This window comes from Neoarius graeffei, chromosome 2 (assembly GCF_027579695.1).
Source record: "Neoarius graeffei isolate fNeoGra1 chromosome 2, fNeoGra1.pri, whole genome shotgun sequence".
Taxonomy (NCBI): Eukaryota; Metazoa; Chordata; class Actinopteri; order Siluriformes; family Ariidae; genus Neoarius; species Neoarius graeffei.
In genome coordinates this window covers 7,475,994-7,495,919 of record NC_083570.1, presented here as the reverse complement: position 1 = coordinate 7,495,919, position 19,926 = coordinate 7,475,994, and the positions used below count along the sequence as shown (strand labels likewise).

General features: G+C 41.6%; 2 protein-coding genes across 3 annotated transcripts in view; both read right to left on the bottom strand.

The window, feature by feature from the left end:
* The window catches only part of LOC132878998 (tripartite motif-containing protein 16-like), a 10,308-nt gene extending 4,869 nt beyond the window's left edge, over positions 1 to 5,439 (bottom strand). Inside the window, exon 1 of the mRNA XM_060913698.1 lies at positions 4,768 to 5,439. Coding sequence (XP_060769681.1) covers positions 4,768 to 5,358 — 591 coding nt within the window. The 5' untranslated portion in view covers positions 5,359 to 5,439. The remainder of the gene's footprint in view (positions 1 to 4,767) is intronic.
* LOC132877956 (tripartite motif-containing protein 16-like) overlaps positions 1 to 19,926 on the bottom strand; it is a 471,908-nt gene that overhangs the window by 192,648 nt on the left and 259,334 nt on the right. The gene's annotated exons all lie outside the window — the stretch shown is intronic.

Below are 19,926 nucleotides of genomic sequence, written 5' to 3'. Positions count from 1 at the left end.
CTCTCACAGTCAGCGGGGGAAACTGGGGTTGAATCTGCTGGTGGTGTTCAATTAGTTTTCTTCTACATTGCAAATACATCGAGTTAATTATCAGAGGTGGACAGTAACGAAGTACATTTACTTGAGTTCTGTACTGAAGTACACTTTTTGAGTATCTGTACTTTACTTGATTATTTTTTGTGGAAACTTATGACTTTAACTTCACTACATTTGGAAGACAAATATCGTACTTTTTACTCCACTACATTTCTATCAGTAATCACTAGGCTCACGTCACGTCCATAGACTGGATAAAATCAAGATCAATGATTTCTCCGCAGCATTATTTAACACGATCAGTTGATGGCAGAATGGAAGGAGGCGGTTCTTCTGGGGAATGCACACACCCACGGTTCTATAGCTAGAACCCATGGTTCAGTTTTCTGAAAGGAATAAAGAGTCGTTTCATTTTAAATGTATGCTTTTTTTGCCTAAAACGGAGCACATCACAGCCTACAAAACTCACCATCCAACCTGCAGAAGCATATTGAGGGATATAAACGTTTTATTCCAAGAGAAAGCTTGCAGTGAAGTTGTCTGTGCTTTAGAGCTCGCGATAACGTTGCAATCGCTACACAGTCTGATTAGTCAAATGACTTTCTGTGTATTTGCCCGCCAAGTTGCCATAGTCTTGTCCACATCTAATGTTTACACATAGTTAGTTAACTTGGACACTGTTCGTTATGTCCAATATGATTGCCTTCAGGGACGCGAACTACAAAGATGCTCTTCGTCCTGTTGCTCTTTAGACTCCTTCTTACGAGTGAGTTCGGGAAAAGCACGTACAGAGACAACGTTCATTCCTTAAGAGAGTCTCTCAACTCTCTCTTTTGGTCTGAAGGGCAACGTTATCAGGAAACCCACCCCGAACCAGATTACGACCATCACTGAAGATAAATTTAACACTCTGTTCACCAGAACACAGACAATTTTAATCAGCTTTTACAGAATCCTTCTGATTGAGACACACCAGGGCTTTACATTAGCACCCGCCCACCCGCCAAATGCGGGTAAAATTTGGCTTTGGCGGGTAATAACTTTAGTCTCACTAGCCACTTTGGCGGGTGGTTTATTCTGTGGTATGACAATATATTTTAATTGTAGTTTTCTCTGAAGGCATCTGATATAATAAACGCATTGCAATGTCATTACGCGCCTACAACTCCCATGAGCACCTGCATAAACATTCTGACACAACATGTTAGAATTGTTTAGAACATCTCAGATAAAATCAATGATACGGTAACCTGCGGTTAATGAACGAAGCAACAAAGTTGCTGACGACTGACAAGCGCACTATGTGGCGGCATATAGCTGGAGTTTCAAACCCTGCTGCTCAGGGAAAAAGGGGCAGAGATGCGCAGGGCCGGAGCAGCTTTTTAAAATCACTGAGGTCCGTGATGCGCAAAGCGCACGCCGAAAAATGTTCGCCATATTTAAATGAGAGGGGTGAATTACATGCCACACAAGAGATCTATTCCTGAAATTACTCTTAATGGTGTTTGAACTGAATATCATCAGTTTTGAAAAAAAATCATGTATGTGGCAAGAGTAAGAATAATTTAAGCTTGTTTAATGGTTTGATCTGGCCCAAGCAATGAGGACAAAAGATACTTTAACCATGTAGCCTATGGAACTAAGATACATTAACAATCTGGCATCCGTTACACCTACACACACACAAAAAAAAAATTCTGGGAAAAAAAAAAAATCAGTATACACCACCATGTTTTAGGCAAAGTTACCCAAGGCAAACATAAGTTGAACCTTTCCACTCTATTGCTTTGGCTTACTGAATGATTTATTTTTAAAGTCACAAACAAGGCAGGCTACAACCAGAGGTGATTCTAGAGTCTGTTGTGGCCCCAAGCAAAAATTTCCAGGGGGCCCTTCTGACCAGTGTTCATCACCAATATCTCATCTCATTATCTCTAGCCACTTTATCCTTCTACAGGGTCGCAGGCAAGCTGGAGCCTATCCCAGCTGACTATGGGCGAAAGGCGGGGTACACCCTGGACAAGTTGCCAGGTCCATCACCAATATGTTATAAATAATCTGACACCAACGAAAAATGTATGAAACCAAAGTTTTTTAAATTCCAAATGTGAAAATACAATGGTAAAGAACAATAAAAACAATAAAAAAAAATAAGCCCTCTGGCCCCAACTCTCATAGGACCCCTGGGCCAGGGGGCCCCAAACAGTTGCCTGCCTTGCCTGTTCACAAGCTGTGTGTCTGGCTACAACTGCGCTGCTTCGAAAATGTAAATTGAACAGCCTGATGAAAGTGCGCTGATGGTTCCCATGAAAACCCCGTGTCTCCTGCACTGCGTTCCTCCGCCGAGTCGCGCTCTCATTCGCGTTTGTGTTCTTGGTCTCAGAGCCGCGCACACCAAACACACACAAAAGACAAAATCAACGTTTAACATAATTATCAATGCACTTTTAACGGAGACGTTTTAATGTTATTCTTTATTTTTTATCCAGTTGAATATTTAGCGTACAAATGTATTTTCAGCTCTTAAAAATGACCAAGGTCCAGACCGCGGGGGCCTCATAGCTGGCTCCGGCCATGGAGATGAACAAGACGCTAATAGGAAGATAAGACAGTTCAATGACAAATGGAAGTTCGGGTGAGATTGGCTAGTTCATAGCAAAACCGAAAATACTCTGTACTGCGAAGACTGTAGAAAGTCTGGCAAAGACAGGTACCAGTAATTTTAAACTCGAAAATATAAAGGACCACGAAAATTTAAATGCACACATCGGTACTATAACATCAAAACAGGCGAAGACGGCTGGTTCACTACAGGACAGCATTGCTTTCAGTCCCTGGCTGTCATGAAGTCGGCTGAACTGGAGAGGATGGAGCTGCTGTTTAGAAACGTTCATGCGATTGGAAAGAAGTTGATCTTGCCCCAGCTATCAACTTATGGCCTGCTGGAAGCCTCAGGTCACGAAGACCATTTTTCATGGACCATTCAGACTCATCTGATGATGAATGTCTCATCTCATCTCATTATCTCTAGCCGCTTTATCCTTCTACAGGGTCGCAGGCAAGCTGGAGCCTATCCCAGCTGACTACGGGCGAAAGGCGGGGTACACCCTGGACAAGTCACCAGGTCATCACAGGGCTGACACTTATGCCGCTTTTCCACTACAAACGCGGCTGAGTCGGGCTGAGCCGTGCCGTGCTGAGTCGAGCTGAGCGGGGCTGTTGGAGTTGCATTTCGACTACAACCGCGCTGAACCGTGCTGGCTGGAAGTGGGTGGACACATTGGGTGGAGTTAGCGAAAGTGGGTGGACGTCACGTGATGTCGTTAAGCAGCGCAAACAGTGACATCAGTGATCTTTTAAGCGGTAGTCTCACGACCCGAATAGTAAACAATAAACATGGAGGACATGGAGTCGTTAGTGTTGCTGGTCTTGGTGCTGTGGCTTGTTGTCACCGACAACGCGGACAGATACTGGCAAGAGCGTATAGATGAGGCGAGGCGCATAAGGCTTCAGAAATTCTCGTAATTCTTCTCCTTCCGGGTTTGCGATGTTTACAGATCCCAGCGCGCTCGCGGGGCGTGTGTGGGCATGTGAGGACACTCCTCCTCACCAATCAGTGCACAGGGGAGTGTCTGCTCACGCCCCCAGCCTCACTCGGCTCGTTTTGGCTTGCTTCAGCCCCACTCCAAAACGGTGCGAGTTTTAGGGGCTAAGCAGGGCTGAAACGAGCTGAGTCGTGCTGGTTTTTGGTAGTCGAAACGCGAGCCGTGTCGGGCTGAAGTGAGCTGAAGCGAGCTGAAGTGAGCTGAAAAAGGGTAGTGGAAAAGGGCCAATAGACACAGACAACCATTCACACTCACATTCACACCTACGGTCAATTTAGAGTCACCAGTCAACCTAACCTGCATGTCTTTGGACTGTGGGGGAAACCGGAGCACCCGGAGGAAACCCACGCGGACACGGGGAGAACATGCAAACTCCACACAGAAAGGCCTTCGCCGGCCCCGGGGCTCAAACCCAGGACCTTCTTGCTGTGAGGCGACAGCGCTAACCACTACACCACCGTGCCGCCCCGATGATGAATGTAATGAGGACATTTAATGTCTCTCTCTACACATGTTCACACACACACTAATAGATAATACATAATATACATAATAATACTTGATAATACACATAATACTTGCATATCAAAACATCAAATGTTTTTCAGTGATAAAATGTTGAACTGGACTTTTAATACTTTCAATATAACTGAATCAGTTCAGTTGTACTGAATGTTATTTTTCATATTATACAATATTTCATATTGTAAGGGGCTTGAATTTGAGTTCAATAAACAGAATACTCTGTTTATATTTTTGTCTCAACTGGTTGCATGTTTTCATATAGGGAGCGACCTTAACAGCACTGAGTATTGAGTGCTACTGTAGAGATACATTATACGCTGCCATTCATAATTACATCAAGATCTTCCAAACTTTAACGCATCATGGTGAAGAAAAAACTGCAATTTCCTGGCAACAAAATTGTGGCTAGTGAAAAGGCTGAATGGCTAGTGACTCGGGAAAACCACTAGCCACAGTGGCCGGTGAGCAAAAAAGTTAATGTAAAGCCCTGATACACACATTAAAATTAAAGTTCAAATCATATCACTGACTAAAGCACCTGTTTCTAGATGGGAAGCTATAATTAAGATGATTTAATTCTGGAAAGATTTCTAGTTCTCACCTGTTTCTCAGCTCTTTCTGCTGCGACTGAAACAGCGTCATGGTCTTTATGTTTCTCCAACATGCACAAAGAGCAAATACATATTTGATCAGTACGACAGTAGATTTTCAGCACTTCATCATGTTCAGAGCAGATCTTCTCTTGGAGTTTTGCTGAGGCTTCAATTAATGTGTGTTTTTTCAAAACAGGAACTTCAAGATGAGGTTTCAGATGAGTTTCACAATAAGAAGCCAAACAAATCAGACAGGACTTGACGGCTTTGTGTTTTCTCCCGGTGCAGAAATCACACTCCACATCTCCAGGTCCAGCGTAACAGTGAGCAGGAGAAGCAGCTTGGACTTCAGTCTTCTTCAGTTTCTCCACCACTTCATCCAGCATGTTGTTTCTGCGTAGAACAGGCCTTGTCGTGAAAGTGTCTCTGCACTGAGGACAGCTGTAGACGCCCTTCTGATCCTCCTGATCCCAGCAGCCATTAATACACACCTTACAGAAACTATGACCACAGGAGATAGTCACCGGATCCTTCAGGAGATCCAGACACACTGGACACATGAACTGGTCCTGAGCTACTGAAATACTGGCCTCGGCCATTTTCCTGAACTCACAACGAGAGAGAGAGAGAGAGAGAGAGATCCGTTTTGTTTTCTCTGAAATGACAAGTTACTTCCTGGTTCTGTGTGTGAAAGAGCAATAGAGGAAGAGGAGGAGCACAAATACAGAGAGATCATGAACACTCCTCTATTAACCATTTCATCTCCCTTCTGTGCAGAAATATAACTCATGTACTGTAGCTGCACTGATTAGGATTAATTTCATGAAATACTCATAGAATGGATCTTAATTTTCAGGACTTTTCCACCTACTGACACCTCAAGCACAACTTTCAGCCTTGTTGATAAATTACAATTGTTTCACTTAAACAGCTTTTTCCTCGTGACATCTTTAAACTGATCTTCATCCCTAAAGAATGTTGGAGCCATTTTAAAAGTGAGGAGGACACAGCTGTCAGGAAGGAAAACCATATTTTATTGATTTTGCATTGTTTATTGCGAATAGAAATCACAAAAGTGGATCTTTATTAAACATAATCTCCATTTCACTCAGTATGAGCGCTCCAGGCTTAACAAGAGCCTGAACTCTTCATGACCTGCTGTTAATGGAAACTAATCCACTTTGTGTTGGGTCACATCCCACCACCTCATCGCAGATTAGTTTCCTGGAGTAGCATGCCTCATCCTGTTTTATTCCTTACATCATGATTTATCAAGAACATTATACTGGGTCGATGAAGAATTCTTTCTCATGAACAGATTGTTGAGATGGAAATGAAGTTGGTAGATGAATATGTTTGAGATCAGAGATCCTGAGTCGCCTCAATCAGTCATTAGATGTGTCTTTGAGAAGTAGGAGAACACTGGAGAACCAGGAGGAAACCCACACTGACACAGGTCATTTTAACATTGTTAACAGACTGAAATGAATGTGCTGAAAGGCAGAAGAAAGAAATCTGCTAGTAGTGTTAACACAAGACGAGCTCACGATATCAAAAAATCGGAAATTATAAAAGAATATAAAGATGGTGGCGTACAAGCAATTGACTTTGAATGTCTAAATTCTGTCTTAAAAATAAAATGGTTAAAATCTTTTCTGCTAGATAGAAATAATATTTGGTTTTGTCTTTCCAGAGGTTTATTTGAAAAAATGGGAGGTATTGAGTTTGTCCTTAAATGTGATTTTAAAATAGAAAAACTACCAGTCAAGTTGGCGTCCTTTCACAAGCAGGTTCTGTTATGCTGGAAACTTATGTACAACCACAACTTTACACCACACCAAACACCGATTTGGAATAATAGATATGTTCTGTGTCATGGAAAATCTCTCTTTTTGCAACACTGGATGGATAAAGGTATTTGGTTAATATCTCACCTTATGGATAATCAGGGCAACTGGCTGTTATATGAAAACTTCTGCTCCATTCATAATATTACCTGCAAAAAAGCTGAATTTAATAAAATATGCAAAGCAATTCCTCAACCAGTCAAACAACTTGTACAAAACATTGATCCTGAGAGTTTGCCTCCTCCTAACCTTCCAATACTCTACATCATGGAACAAGACTTTCTTAACAAAGAGATACCAAACAAAATCCTACATAATCATTTGAATAATAATCTGTACCCAATACGTTCAAATAGAAATTCCATCTTTCAGAAGTTTTCTGAAGTAGAGGTTAAAAAATGGAGGACCCAATATCTAAAATGTCCTGCAAGTCCAAAGGTGAAGGAAGCGCATGTTAAGATTTTGAATGAGATTTATCCATCCAGTGGAATGCTAAGAGTGAGGTTCAATATTGACAGTATTGATAACAACTGTATTTTCTGTGAATCAGATATTGAAACTACGGACCATCTTTTCTTTCAATGTATTTACACAAAAACATTTCGGGAGGACTTTTGGACTGGCTTTCTTCTAAAATCCAGCTACAGGACACACTTACCCTGGACAACATAACATTTGGGACGAGTCTGAAGGATTCACAAGCGGACTATGTTATGAATAATTTACTATTGCTCTCGAAATCTTTCATTCACTGCTCAAAATGGAAAAAAGTAAAGCCTATTTTCACTGTGTTCAAACAACATCTTGGAGAAAATTCTCACTGCCTTAAAGTGGATGAAATGCAAAAAAGCAACGTCACTCTTGAATGCATTTGATCATTTGAAAATATTTGAAGACTTCGAATGATAATTATACAACTGTGTGAATGTAAAAAAAAACAATTCGTGATGCATTGTGGGATACTTTGAGTGCACTGTATACGGTGTAAATAATCCTCACTAAGGTTTCGGACAGCACTACAAAATGGCATCCTCACTATATAGTGCCCTGTAGAGCAAGTAGGGAGCGATTTCAGACACAGGGGTTGTCAAAAGGCGCGCGCGCCCTCTTTCGAATGCTGACGTAATCAACAGGTGAATTTGGATAAGTAAAGCCTATTTTTCTGCATTTTTGTAGTCCTGGTAATCTTTTATATTGGTAAAGTTGTTTATAGGACCATTTCTCAGTGTCTTTGTTTTTTTAATCAATAGTTTTTCAGTAATAACTTAATATTTAACATATCACTCAATTTTAATCAAAAAAAGATTAAATCACAACAATTTCTCGCAACTTTCACTTCCTCCCGCAATGTAATCGCAACAAAAACCTAAAAACCACTGCAATTTTCATCGCAATTTTTTGGAAAAACCCCGCAACATCAGACATTTTAGCCCACAACAATCACAGAAAAGGCCTGCGGAATCCTGGGGGGACTGGTATTAGTCTGGCTAACGCGACTTCAAAGCTCTGCGAGCATTTGGTCTGGCAAAGATATTAAGCCCAACCGTTTCCGAAAGGCGTGGTTGACCCGCCTCCCTGAAATGCCTCAGTTTGCTCCTGGTCGAAGCGAGAAAAGGCTGTGACAAAGCTTAAACCAATCACATCACTCTTTCCTCTGACGTATGTGATGCGACGGAAACTGCTTGAGTAACAGGAAGAAGATAAATACCTCCAGGGCTGCTCTTTGCTCCATTTTCAATGAGAACTTCCCATTGAATGCTTTCAATACAGCATCTACCACTGTGTCAAAGGCTTGCCGCTGCTCCATGTTCGTAATGTTTCTAGTGAATGAAGCGCTTGTGTAAACAATCTATGGCTTCCGGTCGCAGTTCTACTACGTCACTGCCTTGAACACGCCTCTACCCAGGGCCGTTGGAGATGCTCAAAGTTGATTGGCTCCCGATTTTTCGGGAGCTTGGAAGAGCTGGAGATAGCTTGCCTTGCTAGACTAAGCTCGCAACAGGCCCTCGTGTTGCGTCACACTTAGGATGGGCGGGCCTAGGCTAGACTGGTATAGGTATGTCCTTCACTACATGACTAATTACCGCATTACTCGCACGGGGCGCTAGTGTCAATGCTTGTTGATACAGACAGCGTCTGAGAAGGTTGAATAATAAATTAAAAAAATAATAATATGTAATATTTGGGCAACCATGTCTCAAAGTTAACGTAGAGCCCTGACTTCCGCGTCCTGTGCGGGATTGATGGCGGTCCGAGTGAGTGCAGGGTGGAGAACTCCTTCTACTGTCCCATTAAGCAGACACACATGCATCATCATCTCCAAGCTGAAGTGGCGGAGGAGGAAGCACCGACTTGCCACGGTTTACCTGGAGCAGGTGAAAGGACCGCCGCAAACGGCCAAACTAATGCCAGCCCTGCGGCTGAAGCGGAGGCCTCAAGCATCGCCATTCCAGCGGGAAGTCGCTACACAAGTTCAAATTTAACGCAACATTTATTTAGGTCAATTGTGCCTGATCCAAGCACGTCCACTAAACATGTCTGTTTTTGTCAATGACAGGCTCAGGCTGTAATTTTGAGATAAAGTAATAGCAGTGTTGAAAGTAATGCATTACTGTAATTCCACTACTTTTGTCAGTAACGAGTGATTGAACCAGTAACGCAAATACAGCTAGCCTACTGCAGTTGTAATTAAATTAAATTAAATCTCATGAGATTTAAATCGGCTAGTTAATGGTTACATTTATGTTGACAAACTTATGATCTAATGTCACTAGACATTCCATTACAGCGAGCATCAATTAACCTGTATTTAATTGCAAACATATGAGACTCAGTGGTGATAAACTGCCCTTGGCTGAAAAGTGCAGTGGAGTGCAGAGAGATATCCTGGACTGCAGCTTTGTGTCTCTGCCTCCTGCTGCTGCAGCAGTCCAGTCACACAGTTTTTACTCATCCATCCGCTGGGAAATGCATTCTAACTTAGTAGCAAGTCCCGTTAGTTAAAAATGCTAATCCAGTGTTGAAATACGTGTTGAAACTTGATCATAGGTAATTAAGGGATCTCCGTAGATTTTCAATCTATCCTATACCTCAGTAATCTATCACAAAACAGTTTAACTTGCATGTTGAACTTTAAGGTGAAATTTCAAATGTGTATACATTAATACTACTTAGGTCAGAAATCATTGAAACACTGGTAAAATCTATCCTATAATCATGGATCTAAAACCTCTCAGAGACCCTGAAAATGCACCTGAGAGCATCGATTTTCAAAGAATTTTCCGGGGGAGCATGCCCCCCCCCCCACCCCCCTAGTTTCACTTCGCACCTTTGGCACTCAATTGTCTGTGTTTTATCATGCCAGAATTTAGGGCTTTAATTTTTTTCTGGGGAAAACACTGAAAGTTTAACAAGCCGAAAAGTTTAACTATCCAATCGTTCTACTTGCAAGTTTCGTCCTCATGGACGCACATGTGACTAACGTTACCAATGCTGCCAGATGCATAGTTAAACAATGTCACACTAATATTACACAATGATTAAAATTGTCACGCTCTTTTAAAACACCAGTGTTGGGCACGCTATTTTTAAAAAGTAATTAGTTATAGTTACTTTTCCCAAAAAGTAACTGAGTTAGTAACTGAGTTACTTTGTCTTAAAAGTAACAAATTACCAGGGAAAGTAATTATTCCATTACATTTTGAGTCCCCCCCCCAAAATCAGTTAGTGTAATCATAATAAAAGTGAATGTTAAATGTGTTAAGGTTTGAATTACTGGCCAATGACGAGGACAAACGCTTTGTTCCTCGACATAATGTGCATTGCACGTAGACATTTTTGCCTTTTATTTCAAGTAATGAAAAGTCCTGGCTGTATTTCCAATGTGAAAGCGCAGTGTTGGGATGACCGCTCGCCATCGCTGGCTCTTCTCATTGAGAGTGTGCACAGTAGTGCAGTAGGCGGGGCCTACCTACGTATATTTGCATTCAATAAATGATTTCTAGATCTTTTGCCTTTATTGTCTTTGAAAAAGGCGTCAAGAACCCCCTACCACCCCTAATGCAAAAATGGTTTAGTCTGACTCTTTGATTAAGGGGAAAAAAACGACATCGTTCGATCATAGCGCTTCGACAATCAGCGTGCGTGCCATTTGCCAACATGCACAAGTCAGGAGCACAGAAAATAAAAGAAAAGAAAAGAGAGGAAGAAACCAAGAGACTCAGGGGCTCACTGCATAAATATTTTAAAAAAGATTCGGATGATGAGCACAGCCAACTTTTTCCAGCCCCGTAAAGTAACCCCAACCAAGGCACGCGCGGCACGCAATTCATGTTACAAACGAGGGGAGAACGAGTCACACTGAACACCATATCAAACGCACAGGGCACTGAATCATTTCATAACCACAATGGCTTAATAACATTGTGTTTCATATATCTGATTGAAGCTAAGAATATTCACATTAGCCCGCAATCATATCCCGCCGTTTCTCGAGCTGTGTGTTGTTCTCTGCTTTTCACACTGTACAGTACGCACGCACAGTATACTATGTTCGCCCCCAGCCCTGCCCGAAATCCCCCGTCCATCGCTGCTCCTTCAAGAGCACCCCAATCGCGTGATTATAGTAGACTATCCACGAGTTTAGGAAGGCATTGCGGGGGCTGTCGCATGCAGGCTTGGGGCGTAACGGAATACATTTAATGGCTTTCGGTTAAAGGATACTGTAATAGAGTGTGCCAAGCAGATGGAGTAGTCAGTCAGAATGAGCAAAACAAGGAAAATTCTTGTGCAAAAATAGTTTTCTTTTTATTCTTAATCCGGCAGTTTCAACAAACAGGACAAACAAAAAAAAAACCACTGATGACAAAACCAAACAAAAAAAATTCTGGGACAAAATGCCCACGCAGCGGCACGGTGGTGTAGTGGTTAGCGCTGTCGCCTCACAGCAAGAAGGTCCTGGGTTCGAGCCCCGGGGCCGGCGAGGGCCTTTCTGTGCGGAGTTTGCATGTTCTCCCCATGTCCGCATGGGTTTCCTCCGGGTGCTCCGGTTTCCCCCACAGTCCAAAGACATGCAGGTTAGGTTAACTGGTGACTCTAAATTGACCGTAGGTGTGAATGTGAGTGTGAATGGTTGTCTGTGTCTATGTGTCAGCCCTGTGATGACCTGGCGACTTGTCCAGGGTGTACCCCGCCTTTCGCCCGTAGTCAGCTGGGATAGGCTCCAGCTTGCCTGCGACCCTGTAGAAGGATAAAGCGGCTAGAGATAATGAGATGAGATGAGATGAAAATGCCCACGCAAGCTAGGCTACTCTGGCATTACTCACACAGAACTCAAGTCATGCGTCCTCTCCCTGCAGAGGCCATCCCCCGAATGAACAGTGCAGCACATATTTAAAAGACTACGTCACAGTCTTGACACAATTAAAATCAGTGGCGGCTGCTGGTTTTTAAAACAGGGGAAGCCCATTTTACGCATTCATCGTAAAACCTGTAGGCCGGATATCAAAGCATAGAAAGGTGTGCCCCATTAGCACAGTGAACTAGACAACCCTACCTAGTGGCAGAAAGTATTTTTGCTTGTACATTTCATGTTATAGTCTGGCTTGCCAGGATAGTGCCTCATATCCTTAATCAAAAATATCAAACATCCAAAAATCACTGGCTATTCAACGAAGAGCCTTGAACATCATACCCTGATATGCAACACAGAGTCTTTAACACAACACTCAGCTGTGCAACACATCCTTGAACATCTTCTGCAACACAGTCTGGAAATTCATAACCAGGTAGGCTATGCAACACACAGAACCTTGAATATTATACCCAGGTATAACCTATAAACACAGAGCCCACCATTCTCTTAACATTACTGAACAATATACACACTTCAGATTCATGAACATTATATGATGCACACTATTTATACACAAATTCTGCCCTCCGCTCCTTTTCCAGAAAATGGTCTGTGACCCTGTCATACTAGCTGGTTGTGCTTTCCAGAGACTTCACCAATTTCTGTTAGCAGCTAGCACTGCAGATCCCAATAAGGCTCAAGCTAGCCTACAACCAGATTGAACTACAAATGCTGATCAAATACGGAAGAGTATGGAAGAGCGATAGTTCCACTAAGAAATACATATTTTTTTTTAATTTCTGAGAAAAAACCTAGAATTTTCGAGATTAAAGTCAAAAATTTCGAGAAACAATCTCAAAACTTTTGAGAAAAAAGTCAAATTTCGAGAAAAAAGTCAAAATTTTCAAGAAAAAAAAGTTGAAATTTTTGCGGAAAAAAAGTCGAAAATTTTGAGAAAAAAGTCATTGACCTTAATGGTCCATTTTTTACACAGCAATGGCGGCTCATGGAGCCTTTGACACATAGATCGCCATTGACATAGTTCCAGGAAGTGGGCGTAGAACACAGAAAGTGCGGTAAAGGTAAATGTAATTCGTTTCTACTTATAATAATAAGAAGTTAAATTTATATAGCGCCTTTCAAAAAACCCAAGGACGCTTTACAATTATAGACAAAGAAAAAAACAATTAAAAAAAATAAATAAATGGATAAATAATAAAAAAAAGTCCACCAAGTAGGGGTCAAGATATAATTCCCATGGTGTAGCAGCCACAGTCCTACCAAAAGGTGCATGAAAACGAGTCCCACATCTCCAGCACAGCCGCCGTGACGCCGTCAGCCACATTGCTCGAACACCACACCATGGATCCACAAAGCGAGCAGAGAAGCTCCACCACGCAGAGCGCTGGTGTGTCCCAAACCGCCTGCACAGCCGCCGCGATGCCACCGAGCAACATCGCTTGGAACATCACGCCAAGCGTTAAAGCGCAGAGCGCTGGACAACCACGATGTAAAATGAGCAGCGAGCTCACTGCAGTCCACAGTTGGGAGCGCAGGCATCGCCCACGGTGAACCAAGGCCTGGAGGGAACCAATGCCCAAACTGGGTCCGGAGCTACACCACAATCGGCGGACAAAACACTCAAACAAACATCAAACTACACAAACACACACAAAAAAATAAATAAAATGAAAATTGAAAAAGAAAGAAAATAAAAATAAAATTAAAAAAGCTCTGGTGAGAAGCGGCAGCCAGAATGCGCACGACGTACTCTCAACCGGAAACGGAAACGAAAAAAAAATCTGTACTTAATCTTTGCTTGTTATGGAGTGGTTCTGTGTTAGTCTCTAGCAAACAGAAAGCCGCTGCCTAGAAGTATTTGAATCTACGTGAATCACATCACCAACCAACTTCCTGTACCCCGGTTGTCACAACTCTGAGTTCCATGGCTCTGGTCTCAGCCATTCATGTCTACCGGCCGCGAGTGAGTGTCACTTCCGTATGGAAGCCCGCCTTCTACAGATTTCTGACTTTTTTTTCTCGAAAATTTTGACTTTTTTTCTCGAAAATTTCGACTTTTTTCTCGAAACTTTTGACTTTTTTCCTCGAAACTTTTGACTTTTTTCCTCGAAAATTTTGACTTTAATCTAAAAAATTCTGAGTTTTTTTCTCAGAAGTTTCCAAATAAAATATAAAACCCCGGCCCTATTGCTCTGCCGTAGATCAAATCCCTTACGAACTGAATCCTCGGGAGTTTAAAAATCTGCATAAACAATGCGAAATCAACAAATTGTCAAATCAACATGTAACCCTGTTAAAAAAATCACTATCCATAAAGAAATAATAAATAATAAATAGTTTAATATGTTCATTGGTTGGTTAAAAATGTTATTAAAAGTGTGGAAAGGATATTTCATAAAGGTTAAAATAGTTGATAAAAGAGTAGAGTGTAATAAATATGCTAAAAAGATTTAAAAAGACACAAATGTGCAAATTTTAAGTATTTCCTTTTATTTTGAAGAATCTCCTGGGTAAAGTTTTTTGGGAGGGAGCTTGAGAGAAGCACCACGAGCAGTGTTGCCAGATTGGGTGGGCGCCCGCCCAATTGGGCGTCTTTTGACTGTCTCGGACGGGCAGAAAAAGCCTTGGGCGGGCAAATAAAATTTGGGCTGCTTTCAACAAGTTTGGGCCGGGGGTTTTGTTCTCACGCCAGCCATACATTTTATTCAATAAATAAACAAATCAAATAAATTGTGTTCCTATCCATATACACACAATCACACACAGCAGGCGACCGATATGGCCACCATATGGAGGCAGCCTACGTGAGATAAAAATGATACATTTTAGAACGTTTCTATAGTTACAGCTAAGCGCAGCTACGCAACCATTTTTAAACTAGCCAGCATGTCGTCCAAGTGGGGAAAATATAAAAAACATTATCGAAAGGAGTGGGAATCTGACGAGGCTTTGAAAGCATGGATTGCACCTGTCCTGCAAGATCCGTCCAAGGCACGGTGCAAGTACTGCAAAAGCGAGATCCGAGCTCAACTAAGCGACCTTAAAGACCACGCAGATACCTCTCACCTCAAGATGCTGACCTTGGCACCACATTTCAGGAAGAGCTCAGCGCGAGCGCACTGCCTCCTGAAATGAAAGAAACCATCTCCGCGCGGTGCTTTGCGTTCATCAAAGAACTTTTGGTGCAATACCAAATGCGCTTAACTGACTCACTGGATATGCTGCGGCAAATGGAGCTGCTCTCCCCTAAGTCAGTTATGTCCACCATGGACAGAACAAGGGTGAGGGAGTTACCAATGGAGTTTTTCACGTGCGCCGTTGACACCTTGGAGTGCCAGTGGAGAAATGTCACATCAGCTGTTTTTTCAGGTGACCAGGCCATTGACACGTTTTGGATGGAGATCGAAGCGTTCAAAGACGCAGGGGGGAATGCATGTTTTCAAGATCTTGCATTGGGTGCCATCCGACTGCTGTCTTTGCCCATATCCAATGCGCACGTCGAGAGAGCGTTTTCCCAAGTTGCACTCTTGAAAGACAATACAAGAAATCGTATGGGACTCTCTCTCCTGTCCAGTCTCATGGAGGTCCGCTCCGGCCTGTCCAGGAATGGATGGATGTCCGCTACCTTCAGACCTCCCCAGCAGCTGTTGGAGAGGTTTAATTCTTCGATGTACGAGTAACAGCTGCTGATGATGGTAATGTGCTGTTCTGAATATGTAGCCTGTGTTTATGCACAAAGAAGATGGTAGGCCTAATGCGCTGTTTTTGTTCTGAATAATAGCCTGTGTTTATGCGTAAAGAAAACTTATGGCCAGTTACAATATCTGATTCATTCATTAATGCCATAATGCCTTTTAATTAATTAATGTAAAAAGCCATATACTATAGGCTACGTTACATGTGCTTATATGGCTAGATTTTTTTTCTATCCTGATTGTTGTGAGATTGCGGTTTCAACACTCAAACCTGGGAATGAGTGGGCCTATGTCGTGAGTGTATGTTTTTCACATGTTCTCATACATGTCAACCTATATGGAATGTCCGTATTTTATACGGATTTGATTCAATAAACGTAGTATACGGGCATATAAATAAAGTTATATGGATTCTTTAAAAAAACCTTCAATATTTATTTAGAGCTATAATCAATTCCCACGATGATAAAAGAACGCATAACATTTACAAACGTACTGTACACCACAGACAGCCAGTAAAGAGTCTTATTAAATCGCGCGTTATCTTGTGGTAGCGAGACTTCGTTCCACTTTTGATCATGCGCACACCGCATTGCGAGAATCCCGCCAACCGGGAAGTCATAGACATATAAACATAGATGCCGCCTTCTGCGTAGAATCATACGTCATCCTTGCCGCCATATTGGATGGGGCAAAGTGGAGATTCTTCAGCCGTCTCTGGTATAGCTACAGTAGCCGAGAATAAAGATGCCTCATTCATGTGCTGCGTTTAACTGTACCAACAGGTTTACCGTCCAAACGAGATCACATGGGATTACCTTTCACAGGTGAGACTGGAAAAATACTTTTCATTGTGTTTGGCCATTATAACGTAATTTTACGAACAGATTTTTCTGACTTCGTGGCTAATATGAAGTCTCGCGCATAATAGCCGCTCGGTGAAACCTGTCTCCAAACAACGAAGTATTTCCTTCGTAACTACGCTGATAACACTTTGTGTTTTTGTCAAACATTGGAGCTTTGTATTCATTCTGAAGGTTTATTGTTATTAATAAAAGTAACTGGGATATATCATTGTTAATTATCATTCAAATTTTAGGTAAATTATTTTAATTTGCATCTTATACGGATTTTATAAGGGAAATATGGATTTTGGGGGTTGGTTATACAGGTTTGATTGACCAAAGGTTGACATGTATGTGTTCTGTGTCACTGTCATCTATCTGTGATAAAATACCATTTTACATTTGGGCTAATACATTTAATACTGTAAATGCTTTTAAACGCACGTTTATTCAAATATTAAATGTTTTCATGTGAAAAAACGTTGTTGGGCGGTTTTTTGCTTAAAGGTGGGGTATGAGATTTTTTTCAGGAGTATTTTTTACCATATTGCTTGAAAAGCTCCTCACACCCATGTTGCAAGCAGTACAATAGAAGGTTTGATCCCAAAACGAAATATTTTAATCCAGTCTACAGTGTAAAATAAAGGAAAAACGTCATCCAATCATATCGAGGTACCACCTCAAAATGATTGGATACTGACACGTCAATCAGACTGAAGCCCGCGAGCAGCCCGGCCTTTCTGTGTGTGTGAGAGAACGAGCAGAGTGTCACACAGAGCGCAGGATTTTCTCAGTGCGCTCCCTCCAAACAATGGGGATTTACATGAAAACGGAAGGAGATATTCACAAAATTCTTTCACAGTGAGTGCCACAAGGATCTCCTGAACACACTGATGTAATTTTTTTGTCTGTAGTGTAAAAAACGAGGTCACTAGAGCGAGTTAAAAACGAGTGACTTTTCTGCCAAGTTTATAATGGCAGTCTATGGGGCAGCGCGCCTGTCCTCTCCTCACTTTCAGGCTGCTCATTCAAAAACTGCAAGTCCTATCGTGTAGGTCAGACCTGGGCATTTTACGGCCCGCGGGCCGCATCCGGCCCTTTGGTTCATTCTGACCGGCCCGCGTAAAGTTAATGAGAAATTACAAAATAAACGTATTTTCTAATTTTACCTCATGCATGGACTGAATGTACATTGCTTTTATTTTGAAGTTGTGTTCAACAAAAACGCAATGCGCGCGACATGAAAATGACATGAAATCCCACGAAACCTAATCGCGCGATAACTACTTCCGTAATTTGTCCAGACCAACCACAAACTTGTACGTCATCCTTCAAACGGTCCAGCCAATCACATCGTGTGACGTCACCAGCAGGCGCCGGAGCCGATCTCCGGCGAAAAGCACCAAATGAGGTGATTAGACTACAAATGTGGGCATCATTATTATAATATGATGTATCTTGCTTGATATTTGGAGTAGAAAGACAATATTGTGATGTCTTTTATTGTGTTTTGGGGTGAATGTGACTGAAAAAAATGGTACAAACGTTCACATTTTGTTAACCATTGTTTTGGGAAATTTGATGGAATAAATGACATTTTTTTGTAAGGCAACCTCGTTTTTTCCATACTCTTACCAGTCTTAGCAGTTTGTAAGAACAATGTTATTTATTGCTTTATATGAAGAAATACAATTAATATTATGCAGAATTTAGTTCAGCCTTTTGGTCCGGCCCTCCACAAAATTTTCTGTTTCTCATGTGGCCCCATGGAAAAAATAATTGCCCACCCCTAGTGTAGGTAGACACATTGTGTGAATCAGGACAAGTGTGGCTACTACTTTTGAGAAAATTATGTGTGTGGAGTGAAAATTGGGGCTGAAAACCAGTGTTGTGCCAGTTCACACCTTTTCTGAACTAGTTCAAGTTCAGTTCATACATGCTCAAAGTGAACAGTTCACATTCAAAGTTCACAATTTTAATTCTGAACTAGTTCAAAGTTCAGTTCATTTTACTTTTTGGTGAGATATGAAAATAAAAACATTTTTCAGACCACGAGCTAGAAAATCACTATACGTTCGCTGAAACTGTTCACTGTAGACTAGGGCTTTGACTTCGAACTTCGATATTCGATTACAATTCGAATGTTGTGAAAAAAAAGTGATGTTCGAACGAATATTAGGCAGCTCTAAATATTCAAACCTGTATATGGTATCATTAGGCATAATTCTTTTATTTTTGTGAATGTGGTTGTAAACGTTTTCAGTTCAGGTCGCAGGTTTTTTTTTTTTTTTTAACATCTGTGGAATTTATGTGAATCGCGAAGGTCATTGTCTTTTGTCTTATCTGGGCACCTGTAGACATTAGCGTCAAGCTGGCAGGCATTGAACAATGGAGTCTGATGCTAGCACGTTGGAGATTTGCACTCCGGAGAATTTAAAAAGTGATGCGTGGTGCTATTTTGGATTCGAAAAAAAAGATGGAGAATGCGATAAAAAAAAGGTTACCTGTAAAATATGTGGAAACAAATTGGCCTATCAATCAACAACTTCAAACTTGAGGGCCCACTTGAAGACATTGCACGCGGGAGCGCTAGAAGGTGAGAGGGGGCTGCGAGAGGGGTCTGTGATACGCCGGCAGGTGAAGATAGACACTCTAATTCCTAATATTAACTCTAATATTTTTCATTTCCTCATCAGAAGTCAGTCATTTTTGCGAGATTGGACAGAGTCTGACTTTATTAAGTACAACATAGGCCTACAATAAATGAAGTGTAATGTAACTGCTGATGTGATTAAATGCAATATAAAATGTGACTTTTTCTTCTGAAAATATCGGTGTTTGTTTTTTTTCTGCAGATATTTGGTTGGTTTTTGTACACCTGATGTTATAACATAAATGAAATTACTAACGTAGACTATGCAACACTGCGCAGTAATGCTTTCATGTGCTGTTATTTTTGTCAACTTTGGATAGTTGCTAAAAAAAATTAAAAATAAATTATTAGCTTACTTGCGCAAGTAGCCTATAGGCCTAAATTAATTTAGCCTACACATGGTGGAATTTACATACCATGAAGTTCATAAGTTAACGAAGTGAGCACGTAAAACTAATCTGTGATCTTATAACATATCGTGTCCGTGTTTGTTTGAATTGTGAATCAGAGACGCGAGCAGGAAGCAGTGACATGACAGCTGACACCGGTCTCATTCAAAACAAACATTCTCAAAAGCCAACATGAATGGGCTCGGAACGGCAGTGTTATAAACTCACAGATTAGGTGTAGGCCTAGCAGCACCTGCTCATTTTGTAAACGTTCCCCTTTGATTGTCAGTGAGGCTACAGTTTAGAGCAGGGGTGTCAAACCTGATCCATAAAGGGCCGTGTGGCTGCAGGTTTTCATTCCAGC